The following is a 16,299-nucleotide window of genomic DNA, read 5'->3' as shown; positions in this document are numbered from 1 at the left end:
GCAAACTTGGAAGTCGCTGGGTTACGTTCCCAGAGCTCAAGTGTAAATAGAGAAGGTGAAGGCAGTTTTACAGGTGCCGGGTGTGACAGGTACACACAGGGGCAGGTTGGCGGGCTTGGCTCGTGAAGACTTGAAGGAGGTACATGTGGGCATCTTTAGTTTCATCTGTCACTTATTCATTCACCAGGCTGATATCATGTAATGCCATCTCCTGGGTGTGTGCTGGGCAGGTGACAGATGAATCCCACATGGTCCTGCCCTGAAGGACCCTCCAACTGAGGATAATAACCCATCAACCACAGCTAAAGTACCACGAAGACCGTGGTACCTTCCAGAAGAGAAAGCCAGGAAAGGAGAGCAGAGGAGAAATGAGAAGAGAGGTACCTGAGTCTGAGGCTTGAGCCATTGGTGGGATTTGCCTAGCCTACCTGAAATGTCAGCGACTTGCCTCATTAGGAACAAAAGGCTTTTTTCTCTTGATCAGGTCCCATTTGGAGTTTAAGTTTGCGTGACCAGAATATTAGGTGCTAGCCTGTTCTAAATTTAAAATTCTCAGAATCTGCTGGGGAAGGGCATGTCCTTCTCTGGGTTCTGAAAACAGCTCAAAGAATGGAGAAAATAGACCCGATTTGAGGATGACCTATTGTCGGTTCCCGGAACCTTTGCCTGTATTTAAAACAGCCTGTTCAGTACAAGTTCTATCTAAAAGGCCTTTGGGATTTGAAAGCTTTCTGGAAAGAAATGCTTTTAGGTTTAAGTGTTTTTTTGCCAAAATGTGAGGAAGGAGAGATCATAGTTAACAAGTCTGAGAACAGAGGCGATACTGTTTTGTTTCTTTTTCGTGAAATGTCTCAGACCTACCCCATGTCAGGCTCCCTTTCTGTCAGCTTTCTGCTCAGCTATTATTTTGATAAGGGACATGAAAGTACATCCTTCCCTCACGCTCATTAAAGTCTTAGCACTTGGGTCCGTGGTGGAAACACTTCTGTGCTAACCAGAGTCTTCAAACCAAAATAGTCCACGCCCTGGCTCCAGGCTGAAGCCCGGGTCAGTTCATGGAAGGTGGTGGCATGAGGCTGTGACAGAGGAGAAGGAGGTCTGGATCCACAAAACAGGCCCGATGAAATCACCAACCCCGCGCAGGGGGGGGGGGGGGGGGCGGGGGGAGGGGAGCAGAGCCCTCCCTGCCAGTCTGGCAACTCCGGCAAAGTCCTCAGAGCTCATCCCACACACTCCGTGCTAGTCACTGCTGTGTGTTTACGTGAGTAATGGAGCTGCCGGGGGAGGGGAGTTGTAAGCAGAGCGCGGAGCCTGGCAGCTCGCATTCACATTCGCGTTCGCGTTCGCGTTGGGAGGGAAGCTGACATCCACACCAAGTCAAGACTTCCAGGGACGGGGCCGGGAAGGAGTCACATGCTGTAGCTTTCATGAGCACAGACATCCTCAGGCAGATGTTTGTCGACTGGAATGGGTAATCGCTACTTTCTCTTTGCTTGATGTTTGTCTGTGAGTTTGTTTACCTGTGATAATTCCAGGCTGGCTTTGGGGGATGGACTTCTGGACGCTCCTCTGGGGAGGGGGGGAAAGGAGAGGAGAACGGGTTTAGGAGGGGGAGCCTGAGCCCCACAAGCCACTTTTTAAACTTTTGCCGGACTGTAAAGGAGCTAGCTCTGCTTTCCTGAGCTTTCCCAACAGCAGAGCTGTTATCCACAGTAGAAAAATCAAATGAGTGGGACTCGTTATGTGGATGAGATGAGTACAATATCAAATGTCCTAAAACCCCTGGTTAACTGTGTGATGTCAGGAAGTTGAACAACAATTAACAGCGTTCTAGTTGTTCAGAATTGGTGCTGTCATCATCCTACCTTAAAGCAATAAAAAAAAAGTGTGGGTGCCTCGAAAGGGCTGGAAGAAAACTGCTTGGGGGATAATTCATTTGTTTGGAATTGTTCAAGGGCTGTTCGGTTAGTGGTTTGTTTTAATTTTGCTCGGCTTGGGTGACTGATGGAGCTCAATGTGAAAGCTGATGCTGGACAGTTGGAGCACTAGATAAATAGCAGCCCTCTTTTTGCTGCTTTCTCTGTGGATCTTAAAGGGATTCGAGCTCAACATCAAGGATGAAATAGAACTTTGATTTGCATCTTGTCTGTGGCTTTAAAAAAGTATAATCTTCACGGAATCAGGCCAACCTCAGTGTGATCTTTGCAAGTTATTTTAAATAACCCTCGAGATCTTCATAAAAACTCTCTTGAAAAGGAAAAGAGAGCATGCTGATTTGAATGTAGCTGCCAGATTTGCTGCGATTTAAAACATGCTGGTCGCAATATTATTAGTAAATACCCGTAAGAATATCTTTCCGATTGTTATGATGAATGTTCTTTCTGTTCTCTCTCTCTACTTATTTGTATCCAATCAGCTTATTTGGATCATAATTTCAGAAAACACTCATGTCTCCACTTTTGAGGCGAGAGGCTTTCAAATGCTACATTACTATGATACTGTAATGGGCTGGCATATCACCTAGGTTTCTGAAAACCAGATACAAAACAAAAGGAATCATCTCAGAGCCTGGCTTAGAGTTGTCCTTCAGCTCAACATGTTTCTTTTCTAACAGTAGGGAAGTGCATTTTCCTGATCATTGTCCTTGAGAGCCGAGAGCTTCATTTTATTTATACTAATTAGACATGTTAGCTTTGGGAAGAACTGTAGAGTCTACCAGGACGCAGCCCTTCAGAGAAGGGGGCATAACGTGAGGGTTGGCTTCCACACATGGGTGCGCTCCTCCGAACAGGTTAGAGGGCACCACTCTGTTAACATTCTTGGTCTTTAATAAGGAAACCCATGCAAATGAAAGTGTACATCAGTTTGTTCTTCGTTTGTTTTCAGCGCCAAATCTTAAAGGCAGACCACGCAAAAAGAAACCATGCCCACAGAGAAGAGATTCGTTCAGTGGTGTTAAAGATTCCAACAACAACTCCGATGGCAAGGCTGTGGCCAAGGTACGGTCATTCGCTCCCTGCTCTCTATTTGGTTGCCTCTTTTTATTTTTCCTTTTTCTCTTTATCTCTCTGCTCTTGTGTCTTGGTGGCAGTTTTCAATTCAGAATCTGGCTTCGGTATTCAGAGCTCTCTGTATCAGTTCCCTCCCCTGGGTGCTTGGGGGAGGGGGAGCGCAGGCATTTTGATTAGTCAACAGAAAGGCTTCCCACCTCCCAGTCTGGCCTGTTGGGTAAAGGACAGATGATTAAGTGCCCACGTCATTGAAGCTGAGGATTTCATAGAAGGTGACACAATGACATAGTTTACTCTGCTTGTATCAAAAATAGACCAAGCTGAACCATCCTGTTTCTGAACGTGTTCATCTAAATATGTTGCAGAGATTAACAGAGGATGAAATTAGAAATAGCTAGAATTACGTTTTTTAGTTATATTTTTTCAAAGTCACCTCTCATTTACCTTAGAGTAAAACTGAAGCTATTTACCTGTACGGAAAAATAGTTACAGGGATACAGGTACCCATATAGGCATTTGTATCTTCTTGAAGATCTCTATTAACACAGAATGAAAATCCAAATTCTAAACTATTTTTCGGGCCCGGGCTCATTTTGCCCAAGCATTCCTTGGAGTCTTGAAAGTGCATGCCTGAGGTATTTAGCACCATGAAGGGTGAAGTGTCACTTTATATTTTTAGACTTACCTTTTTGACTTTTGTGAGGTTGGTCAGATTTGCACGGTTCTGTTTACTGGGTCTTTGCGCTTAGGTGTTGATTCTGTGCCAAAGACAGCAATAACCCCCTTAGGACCGGAATTGAAGACCAGATTTCAACTGATACTATGTTTCCAGATCCAGGAAGTAAGCTTATGAAAATGGGAGCATTTTCACTAGTGGTGAATTTGGAAGATTCTGATGTAGGAAAATATGAATTTGGTTCTGTGTTGACAGTCTACTGTTACTCTGCTCTGTATACCACTCCTCTTCCCAGTTTAATGAAGCCAACCCTAGACAGTCACAATTTACAAGTCTTACTTTCAGCCGATGATTGTTTAATCAGGAAGTTCTGAGGACTTTTTGGTTAGGATTTCTTCATGCTTCCAAGAATGCAAAGGGTTAAAACACAGAGATCAACCAGTAGAAATGTGTATTTTCTGGCTATACACAGATCTGCTTTCCTAAAGTTACTTTTGTCCTGCTCTTTTCACCTTCTGCAAATGAGTGCACATGGGTACCAAGAATGACATTTTCTAGTAATTTGAACATCTCAGCCCTAGAACTACCTCTCAGCTTCCGTGGTCTCAAAGAATGTCAGCGGGAACAGTTTATTCCCTGTGATGTGGTTTGCAATACTGTAGAACGGACCGAGAAGGTTTTAGGATCTTAGCCTTCAGCGGAGCTTGCACTGCTGGGGTCTTATGTTGGCACCCTGCCCCATACCTCCAAGGTGACATCGTGTGTTTACCCCAGTATGTTCCGTACCTGAGCCCAGCAGGATGAAGCTCCTTCCCATGTCATTTGGAGTTACTAATGAAGTATGCCTCTGGGAATTTTACAAAACATCAATTCGTATGAGCGAATTGATCTGAAAGACCAGCACCTCCAATATTTCTCACCAGGGAAGGCTGCTCAAGACTCACAGTAGGACCCACAAAACTGAAGAGAACAGGAGCCTGTTCTGTATTTGATGTTCACTGACTTCTTAGGAGGGATCGTAGTCAAACCTGGGTTTTCTGAGGGACCGTTTCCACACCCCTCCCACCCACGCTGCTGTTCAGAATCTTTACAAGGAGGTGGATCACCCTTCCATTGTTGGTTTCAGTGGTGAGTGGATGAGGCACCGGCCGCAGTCAGCCCCCAGGCACTGGTCTAAAGACCTAGCTCTTCTCAGAGTCTTGGATTACAGTTCTGCCTTGGCTGCTTCCAACAGGTCTGGCAAGACCACTTCAACTAAAAGAAAGAGACTAGTAGATAAAAAGTATGGCGGGCTGGTGTGTTGACACCAGCAGACTGATGGAAGGTCTCTACGGAATGAACAGGCCACCTCTGGGACCAGGATAACCACTAGAAAGGCATTTATGTCTTAAAGGGGTCTTTTCTCATGAAACACTGTGATAGAGATTACAAGCTTGTGACCATCTGATCACTTGCTGACCTGGAAGCAATATTTCAAGTAACAGTTTGGCTTTATGACCAAGACCTGTGTGACTGTGTCTTGCAAAAGTGTCTCAAACAGACTATTTCTAACCATGGATATATACCAGCTCCACACAGCAAAGCTCTCTAGCATGAGAACCTCCTGGATTTGTGGTCTGCATGGCTGGAAGAGCAGTTCGAGTAATTTGTCTGTTGCCATCAAAAGGTTGCACTCTCTCAATGTGAAAGTAAAAGCCAGCTTTGTAAGACTCTGTTTGTTAGGGACAGAGGATCCCGTGACAGCAAAAGTCACCCGGGGAAGAGGCTATCAGTTCTCCGAAGATGTCTTGAAAGTGTCCAACCAAATCCTGCTATTTCCCTGGGATCATCTTATGCAGCAGATGTGGGTCCAAGCCCACTCATATGGTGATCTGTACGAGAAAAATCTTCTCGGTCCAGGCCTCTAATGGAAGGCCTCCACAGATAGAAGGCAAATGACTTTTCACATTCTGTAAGCACTTTCGAAAGGCCAGAAGTATATTACAGGTGGTTTATATTCTAAAAGGAACAAAAAAAGGGAAACCATGGTGTGGTATGCCATATGTTCTTTCACTTAAATCACAAACATCCCTTTGATATTTCACAAATGTGATACTTTCGTTATTTTCACTATGTTTCATCCAGTTTGGTTCTCAGAACCACCCCCAGGAGTTATCCTTCCTGCTTCACTGGGAAGAAGATGAGGGTCTCCCAGCAAGTTAGTGAGCACATCAAAATTAGACTATAGCTTCTTCTTTCTTGCTGGTTCATCACATCTTGCTGCCAGTCCAGTGAAAGGATGTGGTTAATATCAAATAGGTGGTGGTTCATTGAAAACATTAAATGTGGATTCTTTAATTAGCACTTCCTCAATCACTTTAGAAACCCCAAAGCTCTTATTGAACTCAACAAGTAGAAGGTGTTCAGGTTGGGAAAAACAGATCTCGTAATTAACTGTCACCATCAAAAGGTTGGTCTTTCTCAAGGTCAACATGAAGACCAGCTCCTGTTTCAAATTGCAGGGGATTAAAATGAGAATATTTGGGGTAAATGTGAGAATATGTAGAAAGGAACTTGGCTAGGTCCTACCCAGAAACAGAGTAATAGCCTAAAGGGCTTCTTTATGTTAACTGAAGAAATGGTATGGAGCTAGCCGGAGAAACGAAACCGCTGCTCACTTCTTACAAAGCCTTTGCGTGTCCCCACCCCCCGCCCCCGAGAGGAGAAACCTGCTGGCTCACCCACCGGGGTTCAGGATGGAGTTCAGTGGGCGGCAGCCTGGCTTTCCCAGGAGCCTTCTCTACAAAGCAGGGAGTCTGAATGATTTTGGACCTGGTTTGTGCACCTGGCCCATGCTTTCCTTCTGTTTCTGGGTATTTCTGCACAGTTTGAGGCAGAAGGTTAGGCAGCCATCTAGACACTGAGGGAATGCTCATACTCCCTTAACAGTGGTACTTCTGACCTCATAATATAAATAATGGCCCATGATCGCTGCAAATTTAAGACTCAGCCTGTTTTATATGCAAATCTTCTATCTACTCCTGTTTGTGCAAAACCAGGGTTTGGAGTGAGGCAGACCTGAGTCTAAACCCAGAGTTCTGCCCCCATGAGCCGACTAACAAAATATATAACCTCACCAAGCTTCATTTTCCTCAACTGTAAAATGGAGCTAGAGGCCTCCCTTTGATGGTTGTTATGAACATTTGGTGGACTATGAGAAGCCCACAGCACTGTATCCAGCTCATTGTGGGGGCTCAGTTGATACTGGTTTCCTTCCCTTTGCTCAATATACAATAGAAGGAATGGAGCCCTTTTATACTTTGGAAACCACCTAGTTTTATCTTGTATTCCTCATTTGATAGATCACGTTTCTAAGCCGTAGGTTTTGTGATGCCTAGTAATAAGGTATGCTTTTAATTGGAAGTATGTTTTGACTATTGATTCTGTTTTTTTATGAGTGTCGGTAAATTATAGTGTTTAGTACCGCACGAGCCCTGGAATGAGACTACCTGGGTTCAGGTCCCAAGCTCACCGCTTACTAACTTGGACATGACCCTGTGGCCGTCACTCATCTTCTCTGTGCCTTAGTTTCCTCATCTCTAACACAAGAATAATCACGAGCCTCACTAGGGTTGTGGACATAAAATGAGATAATACCTTGAAAAGTGCTTAGAACGGAGTCTGGCTACATCGTAAGCACTCATGCAAGGCCAGGGGCAATACAGATTAAAACTGGAATGATTTTCTGGTTTCAAAAAGCCATTAAGTTAGAGATTTCATCAGAACTTGAGACTCAGTCTAAAATTTGACAGTGAGAAATGATGACGACATAAAGTTTCACAGGATGTTCTCCTTAATGCAATGTGACAAAGTGCTAAAGTTCGAAAATATTGTAAGTAAAAATTCTACATGGAAAAATGTTTTAGTCCCATTTCCACAGCCCCTTAAAAATTAAAATCTTATCTAGAGGCCCAGTTGAATGATTGTACAGGAAGTTTTATTTTTTCCAGAACCAGTCTAAAGATATTAACCTCACATGTTCACTTGAGAGAATAAGTTAAAGAAAGCCCTGGCAGTAGGATACAGTTCCCTTTTATAAATAAGCATAGCCTTTTATATTCTTAAGGCCTGAGAAGGAGACGCTGAAGGGAAAGAAAAAGAGGGGTCAAAAATCTGAAATGGAAAACAATGTCGAATATGTGGGACATTTTTATTCATAACATTTCCCCAGCACTTGCCCTCTTCTCTTCGATGTTAGATATAGAGATGTAAAGAATATCGGAATGTACACATTCCCCATGGGCGCACTTGAACTCAAAGTCTGACCCTTTGTACTTCCCCCTTTTATAATTAAAATAGCTCAGCAACTTAGCGTTATATTTAACAACCATCAAAGGCTTCTTGTAGAACATGGCAGTGAGCAGGGAACATTAGGTTAGCCACTCAGTTTGCTGAGTTCCATATTCACCTAGACTGTGGAAGGAACAACATCTGGCACGTTGGCTGCCATTAATTTTTAAATATGGCGCTTTCCATTTACTCATCTTCGGTTTTTAACTGACCTCTACTCTTTCCTTTGTGGCAAGTTAATATCTCCTATTACATGCTCAGAGCTGACCAAAAAGCCATTAGAGTGGTTTCTTTTGTTTCCTGCTGAGGGTGTATCTGGGCATCCCCCTCAAGTGAGAGACAGAACACACCTTGCTGGTGTTCCTGATGCCAACATCTGGCGGCATTGACATGTTTTTTTCAGGTGGCTGGAAATAGTAGCAACAAGAGAAGTTTACTATGAAGAAGTAAACTTTCTTTCATGTTGATTCAAAGTGTGAAATACGGGACTATTTACTAAGAAGACAGGGCTTTGTTCAATGACATTAACAGATGGTGCCCCTTGGGAAAATAAAAGTGTGTAAAGAGGCAAAAGAATGGTCCCACTCCCACCAGATGCGGACACTGTTTCTGGTTTCCTATCAACGTACTTGTAAGGACTCTAAGGCTGGAAGAGTTTGGCAAACCATGGTCCCCTCACCACCTGTTTCTATAAATAAAGTTTTATTGGAACACAGCCGTACCCATTCGCTTATATGTCTGTGACCTCTTCTGTGCTAGTTGAGTAGTTGCAACCGAGCCGATCTGGCCCCAAAGCCTGCAATATTTACTACCCGGCCCTTTACGGAAAGTTACCACCCACTGGTCTGAGACAATTCATATTCAGTGTTGCCTCCAAAAAGCTCCTTGAGGGCAAGGTTAATTTACTGGCTAACCCCTCCCGCACTGTGAGAAGTGTCACGGCTGTGTCTTTGTTGAGCGTTCCAAGGCGGTACTTGATTTGATGTGGCATATTTTCCCCCCTTTTCCAGGTGAAATGTGAGGCCAGGTCAGCCTTGTCCAAGCCGAAGAATAACCATAATAACTGTAAAAAAGTCTCCAATGAAGAGAAACCAAAGGTTGCCATCGGTGAAGAGTGCAGGGCAGATGAGCAGGCTTTCCTGGTGGCACTTTATAAATACATGAAAGAGAGGAAGACGCCGATAGAACGAATACCCTATTTAGGTTTTAAACAGAGTAAGTATGCTTGTTTTCATTTCTGAAAGATCAAAACTGCTCCTATTCTTTAAATTGGGAAAAAATTTTAACTCAGGGTTATGTTGCAATCCTAATCTGGGGATGATGCTCTCTCTGTTTATACTAAATCTACAAATCATCCAGCCCAGGAATTTTTCTCCCTGCCCCTTTCCGCTACGCTGTTCCCTTCTGGGGCAGTTGCAGTGAGATATTTATAGGCTTGAATCCACTGATTATGACTGGAAATAGACATGTTGAAAGTTTCTCATTTTCTGTTTTGTCAATTTTGAGTGTCTGTAACGCCTTTCTTCTGAGATAATAATATGACGTCGCTTTATCAGGCCCAGATGTTGCCTGCAAAAAAGCAGCTTTAAAGAGGACATTGAAAGGTGGACAAAACAACCAGAAAGAGAAAACGTATTTCCTAAGCCCCAAATTTGTTAAGAGATAACAAAAACCTGACTTCAGAGGAAACATGAAGTACCCAGATTTGAACCGAAAGCCCAATTTTGGATTACATTTAAGCATCATAATACATTTTTAAGTAGAAAAGGAAACTCGCAGCTGAGCAGAATTCCATAGAAAAAAGAGAAGAAACCCAGATCCAGTCCTGATTTCACAACTGAATATATATATTTTGCCTCTGTCTGGATTTTGTAGCACACAGAGCAATGAGCCCCTGGCTTGAAATTGTATTTTCTCCAAACGTATCTTCCTAGATTAAAACCATGTGTCATTTTGATGAAGAATGTCAAACCTGTATGTTTTACATAACAATTTACATACCTAATAGCAATTGGCACTGATTGCAAGAGAACACTCGCAGCCATTATAAACTTATATAACTACGAATGATTACAATGTTTGTCTGAAAACTGGTTGCTTGAAATAGAAGTAAAATTAATGTACTATGAACAGCTTTGTTGCATTATGCATTGGTTCAGATTAAATCAGGGCCGAGGCAGGGTTCTTGATAGCTTTGAAATAGTGCAAGGTTCAATGAGGCTTTTCCAACGTGTTGTGTCAAAGAGCCTTTTTTTTTTAATTTTAATTTTATTCTTCATTTCCCTTACCAAGGAATTACTTGAAATTCAATTTTCCCCCTCTTGTAAAAGAGTCAGATCCATAGCAGTCCCATTCCATGGTGTTTGGGACAAATGAACAGGGTTGCTAGCAATTTGGCATAGTTGTTTAACAGAATGAACGTATGTAAGCCCTGCAAAGAGAAATCTGTTCTAGAAGAGTATATACTCGAAACATCACACAGGCAACTTAGGGGACTAAGTGGACTCAGGACTCGATTCTTCTGTGAATGAGTTCTTCCTTCCCTTTGATCTGTTATGTCACCGAGACTTCAAGGGTAAAATAATGTGTCTTCCTACTCATTGCAAGGCACCATGTGTTAGTGAAATACGGTATGAGTTCTTAATATAGTGCTGCCATCAGACATTCTATTAAAAAGGTGATCATGGATTACAGTGGCTGGTGTTTATTGATTATGATAAGTTCTTATCTGAAGGAAGCATGATATAGTACCCTTTAATCAATGGCTTCTTTCTAAGGGTTGAACAAGACCAACCCTAATTTTGAAATTTCACTCTTTTCCCCAAGGACGCTGTAATTGGGCTTCCCTGGGTCTGCTGATGGCAACAGGATTAAAACTGTGTTGTCCTTTATCCCCAAAGTAGAACCATTTCCGTATTTGTGACTGTTTCTTAAGAAATATTTTAAGTGGTCATAATATATCCTGTTGTTGAATGCCCTTTGGCAAATTGTTTCCTAAGAACTTAGCTCTCTGGGATACTAGTGTTTTGGTTTTTGGTTGTTGTTTTTTTTTTTTTTTTTCTCTCTTTCTCATTGAAAACAAAACAAAATGTTTTAATTGACATTTCTTGGAAGTATGTTAATGCAATGCTTATCTAAATACTTATTGTCCCTCTAACAGTTAACCTTTGGACTATGTTTCAAGCTGCTCAAAAACTGGGAGGATATGAAACAGTAAGTGTTTAAGCAACTTAAATGAAATAATTTTGCAATCTAACTCCCCCACCCCTTCTCTGACCAAAATGGAGAAAATACAAAAGCTAACCGTCCCTGACTGCCTTCTCAAATGGCTCCACACTTTTGGGGGTTTATTGGGCCGCTTTTGGAAATGATCCCAATTAGTTCCAGGTTTGGCAAAATTGTAAACTTGTCGTAAAAACTACAAGTGGAAAACATATGTAACTCTCCCCTGTCAGGGAAATTAGTTGGGTCTGTAATTTTTTCCCATGTTGAGAAAGGGCTATTATTGTACAACAAGCCAAGATTGCATAAAAGAAATTTCCCTTGGCAACATACCTGACATCTGTTCATGTCTAATATGGGAAATGTATTAAAGGCTTTCAAAAGTAATCAGTATTGGCCATTAAGGAATAGAACGCAGCAGAATCTTCTCTTATTCTAGGGCAAAGAACCTTTATTAGACAAGGGTCAGTGCCGCATAAACAGGAAGTTATCAAACTTATTCAGAACAGGCTCTGACACTCTTTATCAGCTAATTCTAACTGACAGGAATGGGTTATTTTTAGCCCACAGGAAAATTTGATGGCCACGGATTTTACAGCATGTATTTTGAACCAATAAAACGTTAGAGCAACAAACTAAGATTAAAATCTTGAAAGAAGAAGAAAGAGCTGTATTAATATAGCACACAGAGATGAAATCTGTAATAAAATCAATTGACATAGGAAGATGTCGTCATTGGAAATATTTTCTCCTCCACACAATGATCAGATTAAGTTGTGCAGTTTCTTCTGCAATTGAATAAGATTTTTTTTTCTTTCCTTATGAAGTAACCTGGGATATCTCTGTATCATAGTAAAATGACAGTAAGAGACACAGAGTCAAGAAAATGAAATTCATTTTTAGTCCCACCATAATAACCAGGGTTTCTTGCCAGATATAGCATATTGTTCCACAAACTAATATAATGGTTTGATGTCAGGGTTTTGGAATGGGAAAGATGGCAAGCATGATGTGATTCGGATAATCTGGTATTTACTGTAGAGATACCTGCCATGAATTCTGACTCAGGATTCTAAGATGGGAGTAAATGTGTGTGTAAAATGTTTAAGACCTGGGATATATGTACCTGTTTATAAAGCAATATGATGCTCATATGAAGTATTATAAAATGTGTGTTTCATAGACATAAATTTACTTAAATATTTGTTTTACCAAACACCCTCTGTAAATATAAATAATAAAATTTTTCACCTGGTTGGATCTGTTGATAGGACAAAGAGATTGACTCCTTGCCATGTTGGCTCATAGTTTTGCAAAATCTTAAGCTAATTATAGCTTTTGTCCATGTGAAAAAGTTAACTTATTCAGAGCTAGCCTCATGGATTTAGGAGTCAGCCCCATAGCCTAGATTTTTAAGGCTAACGCTCGATGTTAAGAACAGGAATACACATTTGTAGGAACAGCGGATAAGTTCTGTGATACTGCACAATATTATGAAATGTCTTTTTAAACCCAGAAACATACCCTCATTTTACAAGTTTACTGATAGAGAGTGCCAACAAATTTCAGAGTCTGTTTTTCCTGCTTTTGTATCTTCTCCATCTTCACTGTTTTCCCCATGGAACAGCAAGTGGGTGTAGAATATACAAAAGAAACTTCTGATAAGTTTCAGGCCATTCTTCTTTTGTTGAATGAGCGAAATAACAAATGACTGCGCAATCAGCCAATCAGCGGAACACATAGGCCAGTGGTTCTAGTTGCTTGCCATCCAGGAGAGGCAGTGGTTATGATTAAGAGACAAAGTGGAAGAAGATCCGTTCCCTGTTCAGGTATAGTACTGTTCCATTTTAGAAATGAGGGAAGGAAGACTTGTGGCTCTCATGCCATCTGAGCAGAATTTTGGAGAATCAATGGGATTTAGATATGAATTATCACAGCCTTCCAGGAAGAGAAAGCCAGATGGAGAAATAAAATGTGGAGGTAGAATGATGTTGGACATGGAGAGTTTGAGTAATGTGAAGTCCGGTGACCAGGTGGCTGGGATGAGTGACCTTGAAGGCGAGTCCAGAGAGGATGGAGCCCTGTGAGAAAGGCTTTCGGATGGTAGCCCCTGGACTTATCCTGTAGGCTGGCTGGGGGGCGGGGGAAGGGGACCGACGCAGAGAAGATTGATAACAAGCTAAGTGTTATGTTCTGCCCCTCATTCTGCATTCACCGTGTGTGTAGGTGGAGTCACGTAGAGAGGGGCTGGGGTGGGGGGCGGGGCATCTGGGAGACCGGATCAGCATCTGCTTCCCATCTGGCTGTGTATGAGCTGCAAGTCTTCAGCCAAGCCACAAAGAGGACTGGCAACCTCTGGAATCGCTCCTTCCCTCCTTCTCTCTCTATTTACCCATCAACTCCCTCATTGTTCTTTGGGCCCCTGCCATTCTTCACCCCCAAGTTTTTCATCTCCTCTGAGACAGCAAATCTACTTAGCCCTGTGAACTATAAAATCTGCATCCGGGGTCAAAAACTAGATGAAGCCGGTTGGTAGGATTTTTCCTTCCCTCCTCCCGTGCTCCCTCTCTTCTCTCCTTCCTTTCCTTTTTATTTTTTTAATGCTTCATACTACCTTGCTGTCCCTGCAGGCACTGCAATTGGCTACTCGCATGCTATGTTGAAGCTTTTGAATCCCCCAAGTACAGAATACATTTTTCTCTTGGTATATATTGACCAATAAACGGAATGAGATGTTCAGTGAGGATTCAGTTTTGAAGTCAGTCCAGAATAAGATCCCGTCTGAAGACTTAAGTTGTCATCGCTGTGTTATTGAAAGACATTCATCTGTGAGATTATCTGGTGGCAGAAGCAAGTGTAGACTTGTCATTAGAGCTCAGAGGCGATCTTAGAATCTTCTAGATCCGTGGCTCCCAAAGGCCACTCGAGAACTAGGGCTCAGATTTGCAGAGGGGAACTTGAAAGTATAGGGAGCTGTCTAGACCTCCACACTGAGCCGTTAACTGCCGTGGGCCTGGGCCTAGGAACCCAAGAATCCTTTTTGACAAGCACGCTGGGTGATGTTAATTCAAAGCTAGTGGTAACAGTGACTCTTCCCACTTCACCTACTGGCCCTTGTGGGCTCCTCGCTTCACGATGTGGCCACATCTAAGTCAAGCATCCAAGAATAGAAAGTTGTCTTCATGCTATTACTAAAGAAGCCTGCCAGAATATTACCATTTCTTTGGCTCCAAAGCAGCACCAAGTTTCCAGCGAAGGTTTTTCCATTTGATAAAGCGGTAATCCAGCTAAGTCGGGACCCGATAAGCCATTTTCATTTTGAATGAGGGAAAGAGTACCGTCTGAACCTTTTTATGTTTTGCAAATTGGCCTTGGTGCAGAGAAAGATACTCGCCCTGCTCCAGTCCATACCCTCATTTTACAAGTGAGGAGACTGAGGCACAGTGAGGTGAAATGAGTTGCGAGGGGTCCCCGTGGACTTCTTCAGATTCTGACTTGCTGAGATTTTTGCACACAGCTGTCATGACCTCCATAGCAACATTGGAAGGGAAGAGATGCATAAATGACCATTCTTTGTGCCTTCCACCCCCAGCGGTGTCTTCTGTATCTACAGTGCTTTCTCCCTATTTTGGGTGATATTTTGGGAAAAGCTTCTAATAGCCTATCTTCGTTAGTAGCATCTTTCAGTCGATTCTTTGTACCTACCCTGAGCCTTACCCGACACACTAACTACTAGCTGAGATTTAATCTGATTCTTGAGAAAAATGCGTGAACTTAGGAGATGGGTCAAGAAGTCTGCGTGATGTAAACATTCAGTAATAGTAAAAAATTACAAGTTTCAAATTTGTAGATGTATCTCTTCGCTGTTAACTTGTGATTGGATAAAGACGTCTCTCTGGAATTCCTTCTGGTTATAAAAAGAGGCCATCTTAATTGGCTTGTTTTTGTTTGTGGTTATAAACTATTCCAAACCTTCTGGTTTGAATTGCGGATTATGGATTATTTCATTGCAGTCCTTCACAACCCTCAAATTGAATTAAAAAAAAAAGAGGAGCAGAAGTTTTATTTTAAGCCTTTATAAGCATTTGACTAATGGCTGTATTCAGTTCTCTTGGCCTCCTCTGCCTTTGCTGGAAATGAATTTTGTGTCTCTGCATCCTTAGGTTTAGAGATCGCAAATGTACTGAATGGATTTGATTCCCTAAAAAACAATATCCTGGCATTTTAATTGGTTGGCAGTGAGGATCCTTCCTTTACAATCGTATATCCAACTTCTCCTCCCAAACATTTTAGAGTGGTAAAGCTGTGCTGATGAGCAAAAGAGGTCTTCACTTCAGTGTCTGGTGAAGCAATTAAAGCTTGAAGAGTAGCTTGGGGTATTACCAGGATGCAGCGTGTGGAGGGTGGTTTGCTAAAGTGATTTCCATTTGGCTAACCATGTGATGGTGAGCCAGAGGCAATATTTGGAGAGAAGGTAGAGTAGGGAAATGGGTCTTGAAAAAAATCTTATTCTAGAGGCAGAGGACCATGCAAGCGGTGCCTTCTAAGAATGCCAGTTAGCAGGTCCGTCTCTCCCCACGGGTGAGACAGGGCCATTATTTCTCATCTGGAGGAAGAAGTCACATGCCTTCTTGCTTGGAAGGCTTTGACACGAGATTCTGGCTTTGACATCATTTCAAGACATCCTCTGAATCTAACCCTAGTACTCTGGATGGACAAAGCCTCTTGCTTAATTCAGAATTCTCGAGGCCAAAGATGATGTCATGTAGTTTTGAAAGGCTCCAGTTCCTGGAGTACTACCAGGAAAAAAAAGTCATCTTCCTTGAATTCAGTCCGCCCTCAAGGTGTCCCGAGAAAGAGGCTGTTTCTCGGAGCAGCCTGGGCAACGCTGCATGCAAGCAAATGTTCCTTTTGACTTCACATCTGCTACATTCTTAAGCCAGGGACACACTCGAATCCTGCAAGATTTCTGATCGCTGTTTCCTAACCAGGCCACAAAAATTCCAACATTATTTCATCCCTGCAACCACGAAGGTAAAGAAACCAAGCTCCAAGGCCATG

The 16,299-nt window shown here is 42.4% G+C and overlaps 1 protein-coding gene across 2 annotated transcripts in view; it reads left to right on the top strand.

Annotated features, from left to right (window-relative positions):
- Positions 1-16,299, top strand: part of ARID5B (AT-rich interaction domain 5B) — a 177,122-nt gene that overhangs the window by 130,679 nt on the left and 30,144 nt on the right. Inside the window, exons 1-4 of one of the 2 annotated variants that reach the window (XM_025850161.2) lie at positions 1,056-1,471; positions 2,887-2,999; positions 9,027-9,231; positions 11,177-11,229. In XM_025850161.2, the coding sequence (XP_025705946.1) occupies positions 1,468-1,471; positions 2,887-2,999; positions 9,027-9,231; positions 11,177-11,229 (375 nt within the window). In that variant the 5' untranslated portion in view covers positions 1,056-1,467. Of the gene's footprint in view, positions 1-1,055; positions 1,472-2,886; positions 3,000-9,026; positions 9,232-11,176; positions 11,230-16,299 lie in introns of those variants that run through there. The other variant, XM_025850160.2, reaches the window with a different exon arrangement.

Source organism: Callorhinus ursinus, unplaced genomic scaffold (genome assembly GCF_003265705.2).
Source record: "Callorhinus ursinus isolate GAN/ISIS: 27379988/994484 unplaced genomic scaffold, GSC_fseal_2.0 scaffold69, whole genome shotgun sequence".
Lineage (NCBI taxonomy): Eukaryota > Metazoa > Chordata > Mammalia > Carnivora > Otariidae > Callorhinus > Callorhinus ursinus.
Note: the sequence above shows the minus strand (reverse complement) of the source record. Positions and strands in the feature narration are given on the sequence as shown.